This window comes from Apaloderma vittatum, unplaced genomic scaffold, assembly GCF_000703405.1.
Source record: "Apaloderma vittatum isolate BGI_N311 unplaced genomic scaffold, ASM70340v1 scaffold6567, whole genome shotgun sequence".
Lineage (NCBI taxonomy): Eukaryota > Metazoa > Chordata > Aves > Trogoniformes > Trogonidae > Apaloderma > Apaloderma vittatum.
Window position 1 is genome coordinate 1481 of NW_009727752.1, and position 22689 is coordinate 24169.

A 22689-nucleotide genomic window follows, 5' to 3' on the forward strand; every position below is an offset into this window, starting at 1 on the left:
CTCCAGCACGACATCCATGTCTACGTCACTCCCAAGAGCCACTACTGTGGGCATGACGTCTTGTTTCTTCATGGAGTTGACGGCCTCCTCGAGGTTCTTGCTCCCTGTGATGCCATCAGTGATGAAGACGAAGGAGAGCTCAGCATTGCGCCGAGCGAGTCGCTGCCCGTTCCCCGGGCTGAGCACAACGTTGTTGATGGCATGTATGATGGCTGACCCTATGTTGGAGGATGAGTCCAGGTACTTGATCTGTGCCAGGGCACTGGAGATTTCTGTCAGGTTGTAGGTCAGTGGGAAGACCACTTCCTGTTCTCTCTCACTGCCGTACTGCAGCAGCGCAATCCGCGCGTTCATGTTGTCGCTGTTGCTCCTGGCCAGTGTGAGCTGGCGGGCCCCCTCCTCCACAAAGCGGTGGGCACTGTGGAAATTCCACTCCCCGATCCTTTCAGAGCCGTCGAGCAAGAAGACGATGTCAACAGGGCGCTGTGTGCACTGGGCCACTGCAAGCTCTGCGGGGGAAAGAAGACAAGTGTTGGCAGCATAGGAACACCTGCAGGGTAAGGTTAGGGCTCGCCTCAGGCTGCAGTTGCCTCTGCATATCTTTGTCCAAAGATGAGCCCCACTGTGTTGCCAAAGCCTGTCTCTGCAGTTGGTTCTGATGCCCTTAGCTCCTGGGCACTAGGTATTAACAAATGTTACTTTTGGGACCTCTGACAGACCATGAGATTTGACAGGTCTGTGCCTTTCAGTCCCAGAATTATATCCACCTTCTTACTGCAGTTTCCAGCCCTTATCTGTAAGAGGAATATCCAGAAACCAACGGCAGATGGTATCTGCAAATCTCTCAGTTACTTCAACAGAGTGGTTTACTTCCAGAGTTGTTCTTTGCACAGAGATTTGTAGGGAGAAAGTGATTTTCATACTTTTCACCCAGATTAGTTTAATCAGCAACGACTAATTCCCAAAGAGCTTATAAAGGTTGGGTCATATGGTTGGAAAACAAGACTACCCTTGTTGATTCACCTGTATGCAGTAAAGCAGCTTTTATAATATATAACAGACTAATATTTCAGTGAAATACAGTGGAACATTGTTCTTCAGTCACACAGAGCAGCATCTGTCCACAGCAAGCAAGTGGGCAAGTGTATACCCAGTGAATGAGCTCAGAAAAAAAAAAAAGGGAGAAGAAAACAGCCATCTTTGGAGACAGCTGTTAGTTAGGGACCATTATTTTGTCCCTTTGCAGTAGTTATATATATTACACTTGGTGTTCCTCCATGTGCACTGCTTCTCTGAGAAAAACTGCTGCTTCTGCGCTGTTGAATTTTCTTCTTTTGAGTTTCCTTCTCTCCTGAGAGCATTAGGCAGGAATACCATTGCAATGGCAGTATCACTCTGTGACGTACCTGCTTTAGCTGGCAGCAGGGCAGCGGCCACATCACCGTCAAGCAGTTCTGCGGCTCTAAGACTGAATTTCAAAAGGGTGAAGTCCTGGAGCTGATGCCATGTTATGTGGCATGACTGGCAAAGGAATATGAGATTCTGGAGCAGCCCCGGCTTAAGCACCCATTTCTGGCAACAAAGGGTAACTGCTGGGGTAGGATTACCTCCTTAGGTTGAAATTACACACTATAAGCAAATCCAACTTGTGCTTCCTCAGTGCTAAACGCTGCTATACCTGGATTTAGCATGGTGGAATGCTGAACTGTTGTAATTCCTTGCGTGAGCTGAGCAACAAACGGATCATTGTTCAGTACATGTGTGTAGTCAACACTCAGCAAACAGTGAAGCTACACTTTAAACAAATACATGCCCTCTTGAGACTACATAGACGGCGTCCCTTACGAATCCAACAGCACCATATATTTAATCAGAAGCTCTCATTGTGCATATCATAAAGCTCACAGACTATCTGACACCAGTACCACCCCTGATCAAACAGTCAAACCCAATGCAGGAACTTCTGCTGGTACTTGTGGTTTAATCTAATTTGTTGGACATAGCAGAAGTCTGTGGTTGTTCCAGTATCGGGTTCTCTGGCTTTGTAGACTGGCATTTCTCCTTAGTTCACACTGTAAAACAATGGCATGCCTTGAATGGTGCTGACTGTACATCATCTTACTGCAAACTTCTGCAATGCCAGTTCTGACTGCAGTAGAAACCAATCTCCAAGTAATGCTTTTTCTCGCATGAACTTTCAGAACATTGCATTTGAACTTCAGCTGTGACACTCCACTCCTTCAAAGCAATAAAGGTATTTACTCACCTCTGCCCAACCTTCCTTCAGAAACGTTGTCTAATGATACACCGATGCTGCGGTTCCCAGCATGCAGGCGCTACTGCCACCAGGATATTTTGACTTTGCCTTGGCAGTGCCTGCACTCCCGAACCTCACCTGCTCTGGGCAGGTCGTGGAGGGGGAAAGGCAGGAAGAACTGGGCAGGTTGCCCTTTGCGAGCACAGTCCAAAATCTAGGCAGGGGTTTGCAAAAGCAGAAGGAAGCGGGTGGGTGGGAGTGAGGGCTGCATATTGTGTTGGAGAAGTTTTACCAGTCTGCCTCCTTCAGTGCTTGTCTACAGGTAGTTATGTTTCTTCAGATGACAGGCAAGATACACCTGCCCTCCCGCACGACCCAAAGGAAAACTTAAGAGCTAGCTGACCGCCGCTGAGAGCAGCGCCAATCCATGGAGCTTCAGCGAGCGTAACACACATCTAGCTCTCCAGGCAGCCTCTGCTGCAGGAGCACTCTTCCGAGACTGCTCTCACTGCTCAGCCCTCACGAACCGAGAGCGCTGCCTCTGAGCTGGGTGATAAGGTGTCTTTACGTATGAGTCTTCCCGTGGGAACATCGCATAGATGTGAGCAGTGCAGGAAAACCTCAGGTTTGTCCTGTTCAGTGTGGTGCTTTGATTGCAGCTTGTTCCCATTTGTGAGAGGCTGAGGACCCAAGAGCCCTTTGCCGCAGCAAGGAACAAGATTCTCGTCCTTAACTGGGAAGTAAATTCTCAGAGATACCACCCGGAATTAGACCAACTAAAATCTCCATGTCATGCTTTAAACTGTTGCACTGATCACTGGTCCTGCAGCTCACAGCAAGGCATGAACAGCTGTAGCTCACCGTACTGCCTACCGTGTGCTAGGACACAGGTGAGGATGTCTTAAAGAAGGCAGCACAAAAAGCAGAAATACCGTTTTCCTGCCATTAGCAGCCCCACCGGTCATGTGCGTGTGCAGAGTAACCCCACCCATCCACAGATTGTTCCTGCTTCTTCTAAAACCTGGGTAACTTGTATTTCCTCTATTGTTTTACAGTGTTGACAGTGGGGGTGGATGGGACAGCGAGACAGGGACTGTGCACCCAGCCCTTTCTGGGGCTTTGCCCTTTCACAACCCTTCCTGTGTCTTCGAGAGGTGTGGATTGTCGTTTCCGCAGTCCCTTATCTCTGTCCTTCCTTTGCCCAAGAGCTTCACTGAAGCAATTGCTTCTGTGATGAAATCTGTTTGGTTTTATGAGAGGAATTAGCCAGGATTATGTCAGCAAAACAACACTACACACACTTGCCTCTGTCTGACAAGGGTCAACACAAATACTGCTCAGGTACAGAGACAGTGTTTAGGGTTTTTTCTCTCCATAATGAGCTGAACATTTCTTAGAGGCAAAAAATTGTTTCCAGTATTGCACTCCTTTGCTGGGAAATATTTACAATGGAAACGAAATAAACAGCCAGTGTGTGATGAAATTAAATAAACACCCCCTTTGCTGAAGTCCTGCCGAATCCTCATCTTGTTCCTAAGATGCTCCCTTCAAATCAGTAGGTTTTGGAGGCTTTTCCTCTAGTATCATGCTGGAGCAGCTCTGCTACTCTGAGTTCAATCTTCTTGCCGCTGAGCAGGCTAACTCACATGCTAACTCTGGGTTAAAAATCAAAACAGAGTAGGGAGCTTGGCTTTGCACAGATGATCTGCAATATGTGGGTTATGACCCGATACTCATATACGGACTCAGACACAGACTGATCCCTTTTGCCTTCACCTAAAATGTGGAGGACACCTTGTAAAACCCTCTGAACTCTTTTCTCTCTATTATACGCCCACAGCAGAGTTCTCTGAGCTACCTGCTCCCAAAGACTGGGAGAAAAAACTGGTGCAACCTTTGAAGAAAGACTATTTTTGGGCAGCACATCTGATGTGCTCATGCACTGTGAACATAAACACCTTCCCTGTGAGCCTGTCGCCAGACGGCTTCTAGCCTAGACAGGTAAGCCCCAAATGTTGAAGCAGAGCTGGAAGAAAACACGACAGTAAATTCAATGTCAACAAGTTCCTCATACCAATTCCCATGCCTGAGCTTGGCAAGTGGCTCCACTTTGCACACCTGGAAACGTTACAGCCCAACCACATTTCTGAAGACCGTACATCTCCCTCCTGTCCATCAAATATGACATTTGCTCAGTACACTTTATTGCAATAATGCCATGTCAGAGAGGCTGCAAAATTCACTTGCTGGGAGTAAACACTTTACTCTTGAGTCTCCACACAAAATGCCATTTTCTCATCCTATGGCTTGAGAGGACAGTAGCTATTCTGACGGCAATCGCCTGACTTTTTGAGAAAACCAGGGGCAGCTGAGCTCATGCAAATATCACTCCTTGTCTAAATGGACAGAGCTGCAGTGCAAGCAGTGGGTCTGTAGTCTCTCTGAACCAAACTAGCACTGGGTATGGATTGAATGGGCTATACTACATCACATTTAAACAGCTGCTTTTCAATAGCTCACATAACACATCACAGAGGTTTGACTGCACAGTCATGGATTTTTGCCTTGGACTGCCTGGCTCTGCATAGCCTCTTCCTCTTGGATATGAACAGGTACATGTTGCTAATTAAGACAGAAGAAACACAAATGTATAAGCAGAGAAAAAGGCACAGAGAGCTCATACAGCTTTTAAGAGAAGCCCTCCCTGGGTTATTGCTGCTCTCAATGGAAAGGCAGGCATGGCCCCTGTATAGAACATTTTGCTCCTTCCCTTCGATATCCCCAACTGCCCACTGCATGGTTGAGACACTTGATGCGGTGAGAGGAGATGCACCTTCCTTTATCAATCTTGCCACACAAATGGTTTGCAGAACCTGAAGGGACCCTTCAGGGTAACCCAGTGAGAGGATGCAGAAGATGCTTCAGGAGTGATCAGCAAATACATGCATAGGAAAGCATGGGAAAAGCACAGAGTTAGGATCTCTGCAAACGAGGAGCTTGCTCTGGCCCTCAGCCACGCTCGTGCTGGCAGCTTCCTTGGTGGAGCCTGCTGCTGGCACATGGCTGAGGGCTGGGGCACACAAACTTGCCAGAGCAGAGTGGGAGGGAAGAAGTGTGGCTGGCTCAGAGATCGAGGTAACACAGCTCCTCTGCAGAGAGGCAGTGGGCAAAGCAAGAGCATCTCTTGACGTCGCTGGAGAAAGTTGCCATGCTCATCAGCCAGGCAAAACAGAGAGGACTGCCCCTTGTGTCACATCCGCAGCTGACCAGCCACCAAGGCATTTCACTGCCTGTGTTTCTCCTAAACTAAAAGCATCTACCAATGCACCTGTCCCTTCTGCCAAACAGGCACTCGACAAGAAATGATTACCACCTCCCCTCAACCTCTGCCTCCAGCCACTTCGTGCAATCTCTGACAGATGTTAGCAAAGCCCTAGCACAGTTTCTGGGTCACCCACAATCTCACTGTGCACCATTTTGAAGGTGTCAATGAACAAGTCCATCCACTCTTGCCGCTCATTTCCAGTGGCAAACTTGGCTTTTTCGGCGGTAAAGGCCAAAGTGGCCACCAGCTGGGTGTACATGCTGGGGTCTTGGGTTTCCCGCGTGGAGTTTAGGAACTGGGCGATCGAATGTATGGTGCTGGGGAAATCTATGTTGACTCCCTCTTCCATGGGGCGGAAAATAAGTGGGTTTACGTCCCCAGGGTTCCTGTCATCTGCAAGTGAGCGTCAAAAGAATATTTTCAGGGCTTGCTAGCAATGGCTATGTCTCTGAAAGCTACCTGGCTTTCCTACGTGCACTGCACCAGAGAAGAAGAGAACTAACGAGGACAGAGAAGTAGAGATCAAAGCCAGATTTTAAATCTTTCTGCCACGTTTATGTCTGAGGAACCGTGGGATTTGTACTGGAATCACACATCAGCCAAGAGAACTCAGAAAATTACATGAAACCTTAGCCCAGTTCCTTTCTAGTCATCCAGCACAGAGGAAAAGAAGTGCTCAGGAAGAGGGCCACAGGGTGCAACTTCTTTTGGCACATGGCATTCAGCCATCGCGTAGCTTTGAACTCTGCTTTGTTCAAACTGTACATATGATGCTGTACAGCCAGAAAGACATCTAAGGGATGTAATTATGTGATCTCTTTGCCTGGCACTCAGCCCACGGAGCTTTGGCTACAGTCACTGCCCTGCAGAGTGCAGTGCTCCTGTGCAATGTTCCTGTGCCATGTCTAGGCTAGTCAGGACCCCAAGAGCCTCCACCTTCACCTGGCTGTGCTGAACTTAAATTCAAATAACATCCCAAAGCTCGAAGCAAAGCCTTTTGCATGGGTTAGGAAGAGCCTTAGAGAGCATCATGCAGTTTCTATTGAAGCAAGTGGTCAGTTCAGGTCTGCTCAGCATTTAACCCACTTAACACTCCAGCATCCTGTTAGCACTGCAGAAATCGATGGGCGGTAACAGAAAGACAAGGGCCTGCCCTGGAAACAGAACCTGGATTTCTTCAGGCCAAGCTCTGGGGCAGCATGCTTTCAGCTGCAGATGTGAATCCAAAGTGGTGATGTGCCTAGCTCTGCAAGGCAGCAGGGAGGAAGCTGGGCTGTAATAACCTGTCCCTCGCTATGCTCTGCTGGCAATACCCAGGCTGGGGTACCCGGCATGAGCAATTGATTTGCTCCTTGAGTGCCAGGACTGAAACTCTGACAGCCACAGGGCCAAGAACAGGGCTGAGTGTAGCTGTCTCCCTGTCGTGAATCTGTCTGACCTGTTTGTGACTGGACACGCGGATCGGATGTGCAGGAAGCTCATTCACATACCCTTTGAAGGGCACTGTCTCCAGCCAAAGGGTTTGCATGTGAATTGGCACCAACTCTTGAGATATTCTTGTAGAACGAGAGGAAGCTGAGCGCTGAGCAGAGAAGCCCCAGGCTCTGTCACATTTCTTATATCCTATCCAATGCAATGTATTCCCTTACCACTAGGCAAGTGTGATCATCGCAGCTCCTCCTAAACGATGACAGCAATGCATCTGGCGCGATAGGTGGAAAATGCTTTGTCCAAAGGCCCCTGAATCCCTGGGCATCACTTGGTCTACCAGGCCTAGCACAGATCTTTGCACACCAAGACAACTCTTTCCAGTGCCAATATGGGTGTACTGGCACTTTCACAGGAGGCCCCCGCCTACCCAGCTGTGTCACTCCACCTCCCATATCCTCTGGGGCACAGGTGTGGGGCCTGCATTTGACCTGGCCCACCTACAGCATCCCTTGAGGGATTTACCCAAGAGAAGACCCTCAGATGTCTCCTCATCATGTTCTGGTCCCCAGGACTGTCAGGTACCAGTGAACTGTTCTCACCTTGCATCAGCAACAGAAACACCCAAGTACATTACAAGTAAGGGATTGCCAAGTTCGTCTTGCTTTGGAGGGCGGTGATGGCCCAAGCCTAGGAAAACATGAGTGTGCCACTGCTTGGGTCTGCCTCTCTCCTGCAGTGTTCCTCAGAAACGGTGAGGCTGCAAAGACCAAAACTTTTGAAGAGCAGTCACCAGCATGGCACAGGGAAGTCACCTCCTTGTACGTGGATCCACAGGACAAAGTTCCTCAAGGGGACACTGCAAAGGAGGCTGTGTAGAGAGCTCAGCATCACGGCTGGACATTGTGCTCTCTGCACGGCCACGTGCAGATACTCAAAATATTAGCGAGAAATTTTAGACGGGAATAATTAGAGCTTTTCGGTCTTCATATTTCTGAGCACCCTGCCACCAGTTTTCCTTTGCTTTGTATGGGAATACATCCTTGAAAATATTCTTCTAATACTTGTTTGAAAGTAAAATTTGATACTCTGCATAATACTGAGTTTAGACTGCAGACTTTCACAACAACATTCATGGCAAGAGTAGAAATAAAAATTGCAAGGATTGGCAAAACTTTGTCCCCTATAAGATTTGCGTATATCAGCAAACACTGCATCTGTTGTATTTAAACAGGCACAGAGACTCAGACAGGATCTCTAGGAATTCAGGTTGCAGATCTGCCCCTTAACAAGCAAAATGTGATTAAGTAAAGCCACCTAAAGCAAACAGCAGCTGTCTCATGTATACCAGAGGATCCTTACAGCCTTTTTTCTTTAATCCAACACCTTGAGTTAATTGTTAAGTAAATACAGCCAGCGTTAGAGAAGCCAAAGCCTTGGGTCCACTATGGTGTCATTTTCCAAACAGTTCCTATCCCCTGCTCTGCCTTTGTCACTCCCAAGGAGCATCCTGCCCAGTGCTGCAGGTCGGGCTCAGTGTTTCAAAGGTCACATAAGTGGCAGAGTTTAGCCAGTGGGTTTTGACTTGATGTATAATAGAGATATGGAACAAGTGAGAAATTAATTGCTGAGTTTGGAGGTCAAAACCTGGTGGCTCTCAAGAATTGGGACAGGAAGAAGTATCAGGACTGAGTCATGCTGGTGCGCTAACACAGCACACTCATACCTACCTGTGCAGAGAACTCAGGCAGGAAAAGAGCAGGAGATGAAAACCCGGAGTCTTTCCCCATACAGAAGAACGCTATTTCCCAAACCCCTGCCATCCAAAGTGAAAGAACACAGTTTCATACCCTGCTCCCACTCCTGAGTCTTATGCACTCTCCCCTCAGACCTACCACTTTGTGCAGTTGATATGAAGTCACTTGTAATGTTTACCTGTCTGACAGGGCAGCTCAGGACAGACGATCTGTGGATCTGGAAGGAAAAGAAACAAGGAAAACTGAGTGATGTGCTGCCACTGCCATCTCCCCTTCACAGCTTGCCCAGTCAGGGTGGCAAGGAGAGGTCTCCTCCAAGGGGAAAGGACTCTGAAGGACTGCCCCAAAGGGCTGCCCCACATTTGAGGAAGGACTGTTTATCCAGGACTACATAAAGGTCAGTCCCCACCATGAATGACCCAACTCATTAGATACTGGCCAATCTGCTGGGACACGGTGCCTCTGCAATCACTGCAACGCACCTTATACTCCCCCCACCATAAACCCTGGGGCCAGAAAACCCAGCTTCCACAAGCAGTGCAAAGACAGGAACAGACCTGGGCAGAGCACGTCCTCCATCTTGTCAATGAATTCCTCTGCCACCAGGTCTGAGAAGAGCCTCATCTTCTGGACTCGCTGGGGTTCATTGCAGGCAATGGAGACCAGGGTCTCGCTCTGTTCTGGCTGATCAAACATGTCTCCAATGCCAATGGTATTGACGACCACATCTCTACCGCAAAGAGCCCCTAGGTTCTTGTCATCATCCCGGGGGTCATAGCGCCCATCTGTGATCACCACAGCAAACACTTGGGCTTTCTTTCGTCTGCTTTCCTTGATGAGCTTGTTGTAGGCAAACTGAAGGGCAGACGGTGTCCACGTGCCTCCCGCGATCCACTCCAGGCGCTTCACTGCTTCCTTGAAGCTCGACAGTGAATCAATGCGCTCATCATCAAGTTTGATGGCTTCGAAAGTCCCCTCGTGACTGTACTGCACCACCCCAACACGGGCACCTGCCAATGAAGCGTCACATTACTTGGCTTCATGTCCTTAGTGAAAAGTGGAGAAAGTCAGCAAACTTTCACATCAGCAAAGACCTGGCCTACAGAGATGGGAAAAGCAGAAATGCTGCAAAAATGCCAGACAGATGGATTCCAGCTCAGGACAACTACAGACAGATGCGGAAGATGGAGAGACCCAAGACTCTTTCTTCTCCCCATGCCCTTCTCTGTCCCCACACAGACCTGTCTGTGACTTGGGGTCCTTGGCAATAGAGCCCAGCCGACTAACCACATTGACAACAAAATTTTTCTCCAGGGTGAAGTTGGTGTAGCCAATACTCTCTGAGCTGTCTATGACGAACATGATGTCCAGGGCACCGCAGCGCTTCTCACAGTCTGTGGAGAGGGACGGAAGGAGGAAAACACAAAGGTCAGCAATGGCAGAAACAAGAATCACCAGGGCAGAAGAGATTGTCTATGGAAAGATGGATAAAGTTAGCACCACATCAAGCACCCACAGGATTTGTGGTGCTGCATGCAGCTGACAGCACAGGAGGATTTTACATGCATCCTTCTGTTGACATATATCAAAAGAAACCTTTCTAATCTTCCTGTGTAATACACTCTATCCTCTCATCTGGACCATGCAACTCTGTAGTGCAGAGCTAAATTTTGGGAGACAAGACAAGCTGCCCCTGCAGTGCCACCACCCTCAGTGTGGGCAGGGACTGGGGTGAGAGGGGAAGGATTTCCCATGGTGTTGCTTCTACAGGGTGCTGTGCTGTGCAGAGCGGACAAGAGCCCACTGCGCCAGCGACTCAGTGCGAAGGACAGCTCATGGTGCAAAGGCCCCTCAAGGGAGATCCTGAAGAAGGAGGCAGCATCTGGTGATCCCCCTTCCTCATCCTTTGAGTGGTTGTTCCCCTGCCCGGGGAAGAGGCAACGATCTGCTCACCACAGCATCCGCAGGTCTCTCGCACGTAGGTCATCACATCGCAGTCCTGCCAGCAAAGGGGTGCAGGGTAAATACTTCCCTCTCCCCCTTTGTGCAGCACCTGTGCCCTCTATGGGAAAGGCTCCCTTTTCCCTTCCCACCCAGGCATCCCCTCCCATCTTTCCCCCTCCTGTGGGAAGCCAGTCAGTGGCACGATCTCACACCCTGTTTTTTTCTCAGGCTGTGCACAGCAAAGTCATGGTTTCCCAAAGAGGGCTGCAGAGCAGTGCTACTTACAGTCAGGCCAGGATCTCCTGGTGGACCAGGGCTCCCCTGCAAGTAAAGAAGAGAGATTTCAGGCACAGCTTTCCCATGAGTTCCCTTTTTGGGAACTAGATGCCACAGCATCAAAAACATGCCTTTATGCAGAGGTCTGCCACGAGAAGGGTAGGGAAGCCTCACAGGGAGCCAGCAGGCACATCGGGCAGCTGGCGTCCCCTCCAGCAAGCCCTGCTGTGGGGAGACCTGCCAGGGTCTGCTGGGCTTTTGCAAATCAAGAAGTGGGGAGGAGAGGAGGAGCTGGAGCACCTGCTCAGACACAATGTCATGGTACTGTACCTCAGAGCCTGGTTCACCAGTTGGACCACGGGGTCCAGGCTCCCCTCCTGGGCCAGGATCACCCTGGGGAAGAAACAAGGAAGGGTCAAGTATTTCCCTGGTAAGTCTGGTGATGCAGCTGCTGGTGTTCGGGGCTCCTCCTGACACCCTCATCAGGCACAGCCCTGCTGAGTGTGGTCACCAGCCTGTCACTGCTGAGCCTGGGGACACAGGGCAGGCAGGAGAGCAGCAGCGCTGTCCCTAGCACGCCTGCCAGAGGTGTGGGAAGGGGACGCTCATGTCATGGGCAGTGTGGGAAATCTGCTTACCGGTTCTCCCTTCGTTCCTTTGGTCCCTTGCGCTCCTTTTGGTCCAAGCTCACCTCTTATTCCCTGCTCAAAGGAAGGAGAAACAGATCTGGCACGGAGTACATATGGATGTGCAACACTGCTCTAAGCCTGTCAAAAACACATGCCTGCCTGGGCCAGGAGAGCATCGTCTAAACTGGCAGCTCAGCACAGAGCAAATAAAGGTTGTTTACATAGGCATTAACCAAGAATAAAGAGAAATTTTGCAAAGCAAATTTCAGATGGTTTCAAAAGGAGGTGGGCTTAGGAGGCTCCACAGCTGCGGGGAACATCCAGGCTGTGAGCAGGACAGGCTTCTTGGCCACACACCCAGAGGGTTGGGCGATGGCTGCTTGGTATTTCAGTCAGTAAAAAAAACCAGGCAACAAACACACTCACCCTGGGTCCTGGCAGCCCCTTCTCACCCTTGTCACCCTGCAAAGGGAGAGAAGGGAGAGGTCAACATCCAACCAGTACCAGCCCCACACCACGCATGCACATATCTGAAGTTTGCAGTGAGAGGCACAAAGCTGGACAGCTGGTGTAGCCTCATACTGATGGTTGGGGTGGTGAGTGCAGCCACAGCCCCATCACCACCATTGCGGCTGGTGTGCCCAGCACCTCTGCCGTCAGGTTGATGGAGCTGCGTACAGGCTCAATGGTAGCGCTCAACCCCCACCATCTGCTTTGCAGGCTCCGCATTTTTGTGACCCTGATGGTTCTTCTTGCTTCTTCCCTCTTCTTCCAGGCTGCTCAGCTCCAACAGCAGCTTCCACTGAAATGGACTTCCTTGTGGTGCATCTGTCTGCATGGGACAAGTCATACATACCTGTGGTCCTCTGGGTCCAGGGTAGCTGAAGCCAGGTCTGCCTCTGTCACCCTTTGGTAGAAAAAATAAAAATCCATCAGAAACCAAATAGAGCCTTTCTGGCTTGACAATGCTGGTGACAGCCAGAGCCATTTTCATCCCCTCTTGGAGTGAGAAACCACCAGGAGCTGTGACTCCTGCAGCTGGCCCTGAACCATTTGGAACAGCTGTGCAAAGCAAGGTTTGCACAGTCTTAGTGATGTCGCATGCCAGGGACAACCCTGAATCTGCGCAAGGTGAGAGGTGCAATCAGGACTCCCTTGGCCAGAGCAAGATCCATATCTCTGTCCCAAGGGTAGGCTCCAGTTTGAGCTATTTTGTTTTTGAGGCAGACAAGTTTCTGCAGTGAAAACTGCCTTTCTTTTAGTAACAATAAAAAAGGTCAACTAAAATACCCTTTCAAATGCAAAGTTACATTCAGGTACTTTACCTTTGGTCCTGGTGGTCCAGCGTCACCTCTTGGGCCCAAGTCACCAGGGTCCCCACGTGATCCCTGCAGAATAGTGTTGGGGAGAGTGGAAGAAGTGGATGAATGTCATGGGTTAGGGCTGGGTCTGCCACTAAAGGATGTTCCCTGCACCTCCTTGGCTGCACAGAGGACTGTGCTGGAGAAACCAGCTCTTGAGATGATGCTGTGAGACCATCTTCCCTCCCAATGAGGTTACTGTGACAGGGGCTGATTCAGCACTTGGGCTTCAGCATCCCGTGGAGCCACAGCGGGGTGCTGAATTAACCACTGATCCAGGACAAATGGGGGCCCCATTTCCTCTCCCTGTGACTTACTGTGACATGGTCCCTTCCACATTGTCAGGGGAACACCTGAGACTAGAAGTGATGGAGAAGCAGGGTCCTGCAATTTCTCCTTGCCCTGGCAAAGGCTAGCCAGAAACCTCTGGGCTAATTTTTGAGCCTCCCTGAGCAAAGGTCAGGCAGGCTCCACTCAGGAGGGACGGCGCAGCTGGCTCACATCAGTAGGGCAAGCTCTCACCACCAAGGGAGGACACAGTCATGCAGATGCCCAAGGATGACTTACTATATTCCCTGGCTCTCCTACAGCACCTGAAGGGCCTCGGGGTCCTGGTAGACCTTGGTCTCCCTGTAAAGCAAAGCAAGATGCAAGAACATACAGAGGCACGTACAGGTAGGTGTTCATAATAAGGAAAGCTGGGTGAGCTGTCCCAGAAGGTAGCAGTGCTCTCCCTCCCTCCTGGCTGTCACCAACCCCTGCTCCATGCTTACCCTTGCTCCTTTGCTTCCAACCTCACCGGGCAGGCCACGACGACCCTCTGCACCAGGATCTCCCTGTGAGAAGGGTAAAAAATATTGGTGGTCAGGGATGTCTTCAATGCTGTTTGTGTGCATGGCAGCGCTCCTTAGGGTGAGGAGGCATGATGCTGTTCACAAATCTGTTTCTTGGCTTGAAACACAGTGTCAGGGCAGTGTGCCCTCTGAACATGTCTCTTGAGCTCTTCTGTCCTTCATCCCCTGTCTGGATCAAGTCCTGGAAGAGGATATACCTGCTGCCACTAGGGCAGGCAGCGGGCACAGTGGGAGCAGAGCACACATACGGAGCCTACTGGGTTCTGCAATTCCCAGTTCTGGTGTTGGGACACTTCATGGCTGGGCAGTAGCACATCTCACACGCCCAGTCCTGTGCATCTGGGCTCATTTGCAATAGTCTGGGCAGTTGCTTTACTCACCCTTTCTCCTTTGGCCCCAGGAGTGCCTTTGCTGCCTTTTGTTCCTGGATCCCCACGTCGACCCTTGGCAGCCAGAGAAAGTCAAATAAGTGGGATGCAAAGATAGATGTTACCTGAGCAGTGACACTTGGCTGCCCTGTCTTCTCTCTCCTGGCCAAAGAAATGTCTCCTTGCCTCCTTAGCGAGCACGTGCCGGGTAGCAAGGGAGCAGGGATGCCCATGCTGGCACTGCTTGGAGGATCTTGCATTTGGCTTTTGGTAAGTCATAGCCATTCTTTCAGAATGGTGGTCACCACAGAGACCACAAACACCTGTGGTTTATTCCCCAAGGGTTAAACATTCTGCTTTACTTCCAGCTCATCTGACATTTCTTCCCCCAACTGATCTCGCACAGGTACAGAACTTGGCTGTGCTCTGGTCTCTTGGTACTAGTGGAGTCGTGCTGCTGTATTCTGGCAAAGAACAGCACCTCTGACCCACTCCCCAGATTTCGCAATGTCTTGTCACATTAGTTCAGGTCTGCATGGCACCATTGGTGCTGTGACTCGGCTGTGATTTGATGCTGACCTCTTCAGAGAGCTTTACTGTAACAGCCACCAAACCTTGACTGTGTGGGCTCCTGTGAGAAGCCAGAGGTTTGGAGAACTTGTTAGAGTAGAGCCAAAGGGTCTCTCTGGGCATCCACAGAGGTATTTGTGGTTATGTGGGAATACAGGATGCTTCTCTAAGATTAAACAGCTAACATCAGGTTTAGGATTATGGAAGCACTGCTCTACGAAGATGGGGAGACAAGAAGGTGATCATCTGCACATCTTGCGGGTAGCAGAGGGCAGGACAGGCAGGCTAAATGGGGCACTTTCTCAGAACTCATCCAAGAAGCTGCATCAGGCTCCCATGGTGTGTCCACTGTCCAGAAAACTATCCAGACACTTACAGGCTCTCCTTTGGGACCAGGAGCTCCTGCTTCACCTTTTCTTCCCTTACTTCCAGCAGGCCCTTGAGCTCCAGGGTTGCCTGGAAGACCCTTGGAGAAGAAGAAACACAATCTGTCAGAAGAGAGGCCAAGCTGCACACAGCACCCCCCCGCCCCCTGTCTTGTCCTGTGGCAAGCAGCCCACTCTTCAGCAGATGTGTGTACGAACACACAACTTAGGCTTCCACACACCCATCACGCCTACATGTCAAAGCTACGTGCACAGGCTCCAGCCTTGGAGCAGTGCAATGCTGTGTCACCTTTCCTCCATCAACCAGTGCAAGGGCTTGTCAGCTCTTCCTTGCAGCAATCTCTCCAGCCCTGCCTAGAGCCAGAGGGCTATTTCAGCCTCCACTATGTCTGAAGTAACTGGCTATCAGCAAGGCAATCCCTTTGGCTGTAAGGCCAAGTGCCATGGGTAAAGCTTGTGTTAGATCTCTGAGCAACTCATCGTTAAAGTTTACTCACATGAACAATAACATCCTGCCAACACTGGCACTGCCACAAACACTGAGGAAGTCAGGAGAAACCATGTCACAGGGGAAACCATGGCCAAACAGGGCCTTTCTACTCAGGAGAAGATGGGAAGAGAAGGAAAGATGCAGTGCAATGGGTCAGTGGGAAGATAAATCCTCCTAAGTCTGTTTTGCCTGCTTTTCTCTGCTCTGGACAGACACTCGAGATCCATTCTCATTTTACTCTGGGTAGCTGCAGGGATGTTGCACAGTCCCTTCTCCTGTGGTTCACGTGGTATTTCCCACTGCACTAGTGGGGATGTGGATGACAGCACAGCTCGGCTGGTCACCCAGGGGCTTGTGCTTTCTCCGTGCTGGTGAGCTAATTTGCAGAATCGCCAGGACGCCTTGGCAAACAGTGCTCTTTGTGCTGCGGCTTCCCCAAGACCAGCAGTTGATACCACTCCAGCTCCACAGCACACGGAGCAGACCCTAGTAAGATACTGGAGACACCTGAACCCTGCATGAACCTACCGGGCTTCCTTTTTCTCCTGGAGGTCCTGGGGGTCCACTGCGACCAGGTCGGCCAGGATCTCCCTGAAACAGCCAGAGAGCAAAGGTCATTGTCTGCAGCACGGTTTTGCAGACCATGCAGGAGCCAAAGGAGCAGGGGCAGCAAGGCTCTTCCCTTAAGACGTTCCCAGAGCCTATGGGCTCCAGACCCCAGAGCCTCCACGAGTAGCAAGGGATTTAAGAGTAAAAACAGGTAAGTGTTTAGCTGTCTCCACTAGTGGCCTCTGGCCATGTTCTGCTTGCTGAACCTCTGTACTTGTACCTTTATGCCTTCATCTCCTCTTTCACCTTGGTCTCCTGCATCTCCTGGGTAGCCATCAGGGCCCTAGGGAGGGAAAGGACAAAGAACAACACAGATTTCAGTGGCAACAGGAGGAATTTTTCCTGCAGAATAAATCAACTGCCTTAGAAAATTGCTCTAGAGATTAAAATAGATTTTGCTTGTTGCTTGTTGAATGAAAGGAGCCATTCCTTCTCTCTGTGTGGAGGGGAGAGACACTGGGAGCTTGCTTGCCCGTTGAGAGGAGGCACAAAAATATGAGGCTGTGCTCCCTCTTCTGGAGATCCCAGGCCTGGGATCAGATCATGCAATCAGTAGAGAAATGGGCCAGTAACCTCTTGTTGGCATCTTTCTACATGTGTAACCCACCCAGCAGCTATACAACTGATGTGCCAAATGAAAGAGTAAAGCGTTCCTACCTTGTCACCACGGTCTCCCTTGCAGCCCGGTGGTCCAATTCTCCCCAGCTTGCCCTGGAGACATAGCATTGAAAAGAAAAAGACAGAGAAAATGTAGGTGACTGAAGGGAAAACACAGCTTTTCTGGTTAACAGCTACTAGGTTTTTAACATCATCTGCTAACCATACCTGTCATCAGCTGGAGACTAAAAACCAAATGTAATCCTTAAACAGGAATGTGGTGTGCAGAGACAAACGGAGGAGGAGAAAGCAGGCAAAATGCCCTGAGTGGTAGCACGGGTGTCGGTGTGAATTCAAGCACAGCCACCCCGCACATGTGCCCTGGTTGACGGACACGTCCCTTGAGGCTGTATTTGGTGTTCACCCATGTTGTGCTGGTCCTCTGTTGTGCATCTCACATTAGAGAGGCTCAGCTTCACAGGAGCCACTCTGCCTGATGGATGCTGAAAGCAGTGAATGCCTTGCTCTGCGCTCCAAAACCCCTTTGTCAGCAGCGCCTGGACAGCTTGCCCTTGCTAGAGACTGGTAGTGACTGAAGGACTTGAGTGTTTTAGAGCTTCAACAGGCGTTTGAGGAGTGGAAAGAGGAACTGGTATTATCTCACACATGTACTTGGCTGGGTATACGAGAAAGTGCAGGACAAAATCAGAGTGCTGGCCAGCAGACAAATCCAGCTGAAGTAATCTCAAGTCAGGCTATCCCACTGCATGACAGCATGAAGGTCTAAGCGAGGTCTTGGCCCTCTAAATCCACCATAGAGGATACAGGATTTCAGGGACTTTGTTACAAGGCACTTGAACCTGGCTTTAGGGCTTTATTATTAAGAACAAGCTTAGAGATGAAATTTCAGATATGTTACAATGCTGCCTTGAAAACCAAATATCTGCAAAACTTTCTGTGTACATGTCCTGTAGGGGTCACTAACACTCAAGGGGAGGCATCTACACCCAGATGATCCAGCAGTATCACCTCCTGCAGCAGCAGCACAGCCCAGGTTCCTGCAGAGAGCTTGCTCACAGAGGGATAGCACTACTGTGGTCTGAATTCCTTCATCTCCAGCTAGCTCACATATTTCTACAGGGCATGCAGAACAATGTGCAAATAAGTTAATAGAAACCTCAGTCAGAACAAAAAGCTAGCAGGTGGGATGGAAGAAACAAAAGCCCGTGGAGACAAGGTGGGGTAAAAAAAAATGAAACATCAGGAGCAAAATTACGGGGTGCTCCCAATCGGATGTTACCTTCTGTCCATCGGTGCCGTTCCTGCCAGCCAAACCAGGAGCACCCTAGGATCAAGGGGGAAAAAAAAAGGGATCATTGATCTGTTAACACAGTCTCAGGGGTTGTTAGCTGGAACAACATGCAAGTTAGAAAATGTCTTTTCTTACCCTCCGTCCATCGGATCCAAACTCGCCCTGGGGAAAGAAGAGGACAGGAGTAAGCCAGCCTGCCTACATCACCTCCCACACATTTAGTTCTATGAAATCTTCAACACTTCACAAGACTGTGAGCAATGGCTGAAGGAGGAGACAGGCTTTGGGATGCCTCTGGGAGTCCCTGACCATGTCTGCAATTGCATATTAATAAGTCTGTTATCACAGAGTACTAGAATGGCTTGAGTTGGAAGGGACCTTAAAGGTCATCTAGTTCCACTCCCCCTGCCACAGCCAGGGACACCTCCCATTTAACCAGATTGCTCAAATCTCCCCATTATCCTTCCTATTACAGTTAAAGTCTCCCTTTTAGCAACAAAAAGACGCCCTTCATACCCTCCCAAGTACCCACACATGTCATTCGGTCTCTTCTTTCTCACCTTCTCTCCTTTCAGCCCTGGGACACCCTAGACAAAAAGAAAAGAAAAACCCTGTGTTAGTGCCTCAGCAGGACTGGAGGCAGTGCATGGCAGAGGTCTCAGGTGGGAAAGGGGCAGGTGGAAGGGATAAGCAGCATTTCCCCCTGCTTTAGCAAAATCCAATGAATGCAAACAGCTCAGTCACCAGCTATGGGATTCTTACCTTGGGACCAGGGTATCCAATCGGACCTTCAATACCTGGGTCACCCTTAAGGGAAGGAGACACAGAGAGTTAGCTTGAGTGTGGCAGAGACGCTACCCCAGCTGATGCAGGGGCAGCACTGCTGGCTGCAGCAGAGGGGATGAGGACTTCCCACAACTCACCTGTCGTCCTTTCAGTCCAGGGGAGCCTGGCTCACCCATATTCCCCTTCGCACCCTAAAGAAAGAAAAAATACAGTGTAAGCCAGGGCTTGGTGCTGACTGTAAGAAAACGGCCATTTCTGCTCACTGTGGCTGCTCCAGCAGAGCTTGGGGCAGTGTGCTAGCAGAGTGGGACCTGCTTTATTTCAGGGAAGCTGGGGAAAGGCTGCGTGGGGAGGACGGTACACAGATCTGGGGGCAGGAGAGTGGGACACTCTGCACACGTAAGAGCTCTGGTCTTGAGGGTGGGAGAACCAGAGACAACTGCTGCCTCACTCCTGTTGTCTTCAGGTGCTGAAGGTGTTGGCTGTGGCTGTCACAGATCAGATGCCTGTTTACACTGGTGTCAGTGCATCAGCCTCAGCACAGACATGAGGAGACACTGGTGCTGGCTCTGTGCTCCATTGACTGCAGTGGGGCAGTGTCCCTGGGCCAAGATAGACACCAGAGAATTATTTCCCACCTGGGTGCTACACCTGCGAAGGCTGCTGCATCTGCGGTGGGATCTAAGGCATCCCACAGTGTCTGGGGCAGGCACTAGCATTATTCTCTTCCCACAGGTCAGGGAGACTTACCTTCTGCCCTCGGTATCCCTTGGGACCAGGTGGACCTGCAATCTCCAAGCAGCTCATCTTGTAGCACTGAAACACAACAAATTAATCAAAAGGTGTAACCATCGCGCCACAGCGTCCCGGCTGCTTCATGTGCTGAGCCAGTGTGCTTCTGGAGCTTGGCTCTGCACCACAGCTCTCCACATACCAGTCCCCACGACCACAGTGCTAAAAACTACTATGGCTCCAACTGGGTCAGAGCCGAGGCAGCAACAGGCATGTAGAACAATGCTGCTCGTCAGTTAAAAGCAGAAATTCATCACAAGCACATTCATTATGGCTTGGCTCTCAGCCCAAACTGAAAGAACAAGAATGTGAAGCATCTGATGAGGTGGCATGGGCTTGCTCTTCTGGAGCTATGAGGAGACGTGCACGCCCTTTGGAGCATCGCTCCCCACTGTGTGTGCTAGACTCTGTCCACCTGATACTAGCAGGACAGGAGCTCCAGCTTGCAGATGACCTATAAAACATGCCTCCAAAGTGATGAAATGAGTATATTTGATAGATCTGACATCATTGCAGGTGAGAAGGAGGCAGAAAGTGAAGAGACCAGTATGCCATTTTAACCACTGGATAAGGGGATGGATCCCCAGGCTCTGCACTGATCCACAGGTGGGCAGCGACACATCCTGCACAACTCACTGCAAAATCTGTCTTGCTACTTCAGAGTACAAGCTGGTCTTCTCTAACTGAGCCAACTTACACCTGTGTCAGGTGGCAATGACATAGAGATGCTGCTCACTCACCTCTCCGTAGGCTTCATGTTTCTGCAAAGGAGAAAACAAGATGAAGAGAGTCAGTTAAGGTGGTCAGCCCCAATAGAAGAAGAGCAGTACACCCCTGGAGGTGTGTGTGACTGAGAGAGAGGAGGTGGTAAACATGCCATGGCTTTAAAGACATTCTCAGCAAAGTCCCCAATCAACAGTGCCTCACAGGTGGGGCCTCAAGGACCCCATGATGGTGAGCCCAACTGAGTGCTGCGCACTCTTCCACATGCCCCAGGGTGAGGAGCAGGTCCTGGTATGGGTCTGGTCTTCAGCAAGAACCAGCACTAGGGTGGCAGCCTAGCCAGACACGGTGGGGAACAGAGCTGCAAACCAAGGAGACCTGGTTAAGCACCGAACCAGAGAAATCAGAGATGCTGCAGACACTGTTTGGCCCATCAGTGCTGAAAGGACATAAAAAAGGAAGAGAAACAAGCCAGAGGCTTTTCCCTGGTAGAGGTGCTCTCTAGAGCCTTGCCAAAGACCACTGTGAGGAGGCTCAGAAGGCTTCCCTCCCCCATCCATTTAGAGCTGCTTCTCTTGTTCACTCTGTTCTGCTCCCTGCACCTCAGGTGGCACTCCGTACCATAGCCTGGATTATCCTGTCAATGGTGTTCACATCGATGTCCAGGGTGTCTTTCTGCGTAATGGCGTAGTTGTTGCGGTATAGCTCGTGCGGCAGGTTGGCGATTTCCCGGAGCCCCTGCTCATAGACGTTCTCACTGGGGGCCACTGCAAAGAGCTTGATCCCCATGTCCCGTGCCCTCTCAGCCTGCATCTTCATCCCCCCGCAGGGGCTGCCAGTGACATGGCCATCAGTGATGACTATTGCAAAGTTCACGCCCGAGGCCATCTGGGTCTGGATCTGCTCCGTCATGTTGGAGATAGCACAGTCTGTGAAGGTGCCCCGGCCAAGGTAGTTAATAGCAGACAGCCTGGGCAGGTAGATGTCTTTGCTGCTCGTTAAAGGGCTGTAAACTTCCACCACATCTGAGTAATGAAGTCCACCAAACTGCCAAGTGATGTAGACTCGGTTCTGGTAGAGCTCACTTTCCAGTTTATCAATGAACACAGGGATGAATCGCTTTATTTGATCCACGAGGCTCTGGATAGGCACAGTCTGCAGAGCAACACTCTCCGAGGTGTCGATGATGAAGTACACGTTGATGGGGCAGTTCCTCTTTTCTGCATGGAGACAATTATTCAGGTCATGCCAGAGCACGTCATGCACCACAGCATCCCCTTCAAGCGGACCAAGAAGCATTTATAGACAGCACATAGAGGACAGCACATAAGAGTTGTGAAATGAGAAGACCACAGCAAGAGGCTCAAGGTTCAGCTTCCTGCATGGGTGTTGCAGCTCTTACTACTCAGAAGTTAGTTCTTCCTGGGTTGGAGGAAATAAGGAAACTGAGGACTAAGTGCCAGGTTTGAACGAAGAGGAGCAGGAGTATGACTCTTGCTCACCTGCACTAAATGAATGTCCTGCCTGCCAGGATGCTCTTGCTCTCTGATTTAGAAACATTTTCAAAAAGATTGTACTCAAGTGTGATGCTGGAAAAAGAAAAAGTCCCTTCTATCTCTAGCTGTAACATCTGTGTTCAGGTCAGTAGACTCTTCAGTGCCCAGGACTTCAAAATCCTAAGATCTGCTCACTACTGAATCAGTCTTGAAAATCTTGCCATTTTTTGTGTAAACATCAGACTGGACATGTAAATCACATGCTCTTCACTGCAACTGAAAAGCACTGAAATTGTCTAATTCGAAGTGGACTATTTTCTGACATCAGCTATAGAGCTGAGCTCTGGAGACTCCCTGGTGTTTATTATGGAATCAGCTGGGAGATATCACCACTGACAGACCCCAGCTCTTCAATCTCTACCGTCTGCGGAGGACAGTGTCCCTACAGACAGACCACAGCCCCAGGGCACTGCCCAGGAGTGCAAAGGGGTAGGAGAGGTGTAATGTGCCACTGTCAGCAACTTGTAAGTGAGCTCTAAAACTGAGCATGGTTACTGCTTTTGGTGAAATTGTTGCCTACAAAGGAGAGAGTCACACAAATTAACTAGTTAATACCTGCACAGGAGGTAGAAATGACATCTCCACGATCCCCATCAATCTGAGCATGGAGACGAACTAGAGCCACACAAAGGAGAGTGGAAAAAAAGGCTTCTCGGAACATCTCAGCAG

General features: G+C 50.1%; 1 protein-coding gene across 1 annotated transcript in view; it reads right to left on the bottom strand.

The window, feature by feature from the left end:
* The window catches only part of COL6A2 (collagen, type VI, alpha 2), a 22805-nt gene extending 121 nt beyond the window's left edge, over window positions 1-22684 (bottom strand). The window contains 27 exon segments of the mRNA XM_009873789.1: window positions 1-509; window positions 8946-8984; window positions 9325-9777; window positions 10009-10161; window positions 10721-10766; window positions 10997-11032; window positions 11318-11380; window positions 11626-11688; window positions 12043-12078; window positions 12473-12523; window positions 12942-13004; window positions 13545-13607; window positions 13751-13813; window positions 14212-14274; window positions 15146-15235; window positions 16174-16236; window positions 16475-16537; window positions 16912-16965; window positions 18152-18196; window positions 18299-18325; window positions 18724-18750; window positions 18926-18970; window positions 19087-19140; window positions 19700-19765; window positions 20482-20502; window positions 21086-21684; window positions 22576-22684. The exon segment at window positions 1-509 is cut by the window's left edge and continues 21 nt beyond it. Coding sequence (XP_009872091.1) covers window positions 1-509; window positions 8946-8984; window positions 9325-9777; window positions 10009-10161; window positions 10721-10766; window positions 10997-11032; window positions 11318-11380; window positions 11626-11688; window positions 12043-12078; window positions 12473-12523; window positions 12942-13004; window positions 13545-13607; window positions 13751-13813; window positions 14212-14274; window positions 15146-15235; window positions 16174-16236; window positions 16475-16537; window positions 16912-16965; window positions 18152-18196; window positions 18299-18325; window positions 18724-18750; window positions 18926-18970; window positions 19087-19140; window positions 19700-19765; window positions 20482-20502; window positions 21086-21684; window positions 22576-22681 — 2961 coding nt within the window. The 5' untranslated portion in view covers window positions 22682-22684.
* Between the last annotated feature and the right edge of the window lie 5 nt (window positions 22685-22689).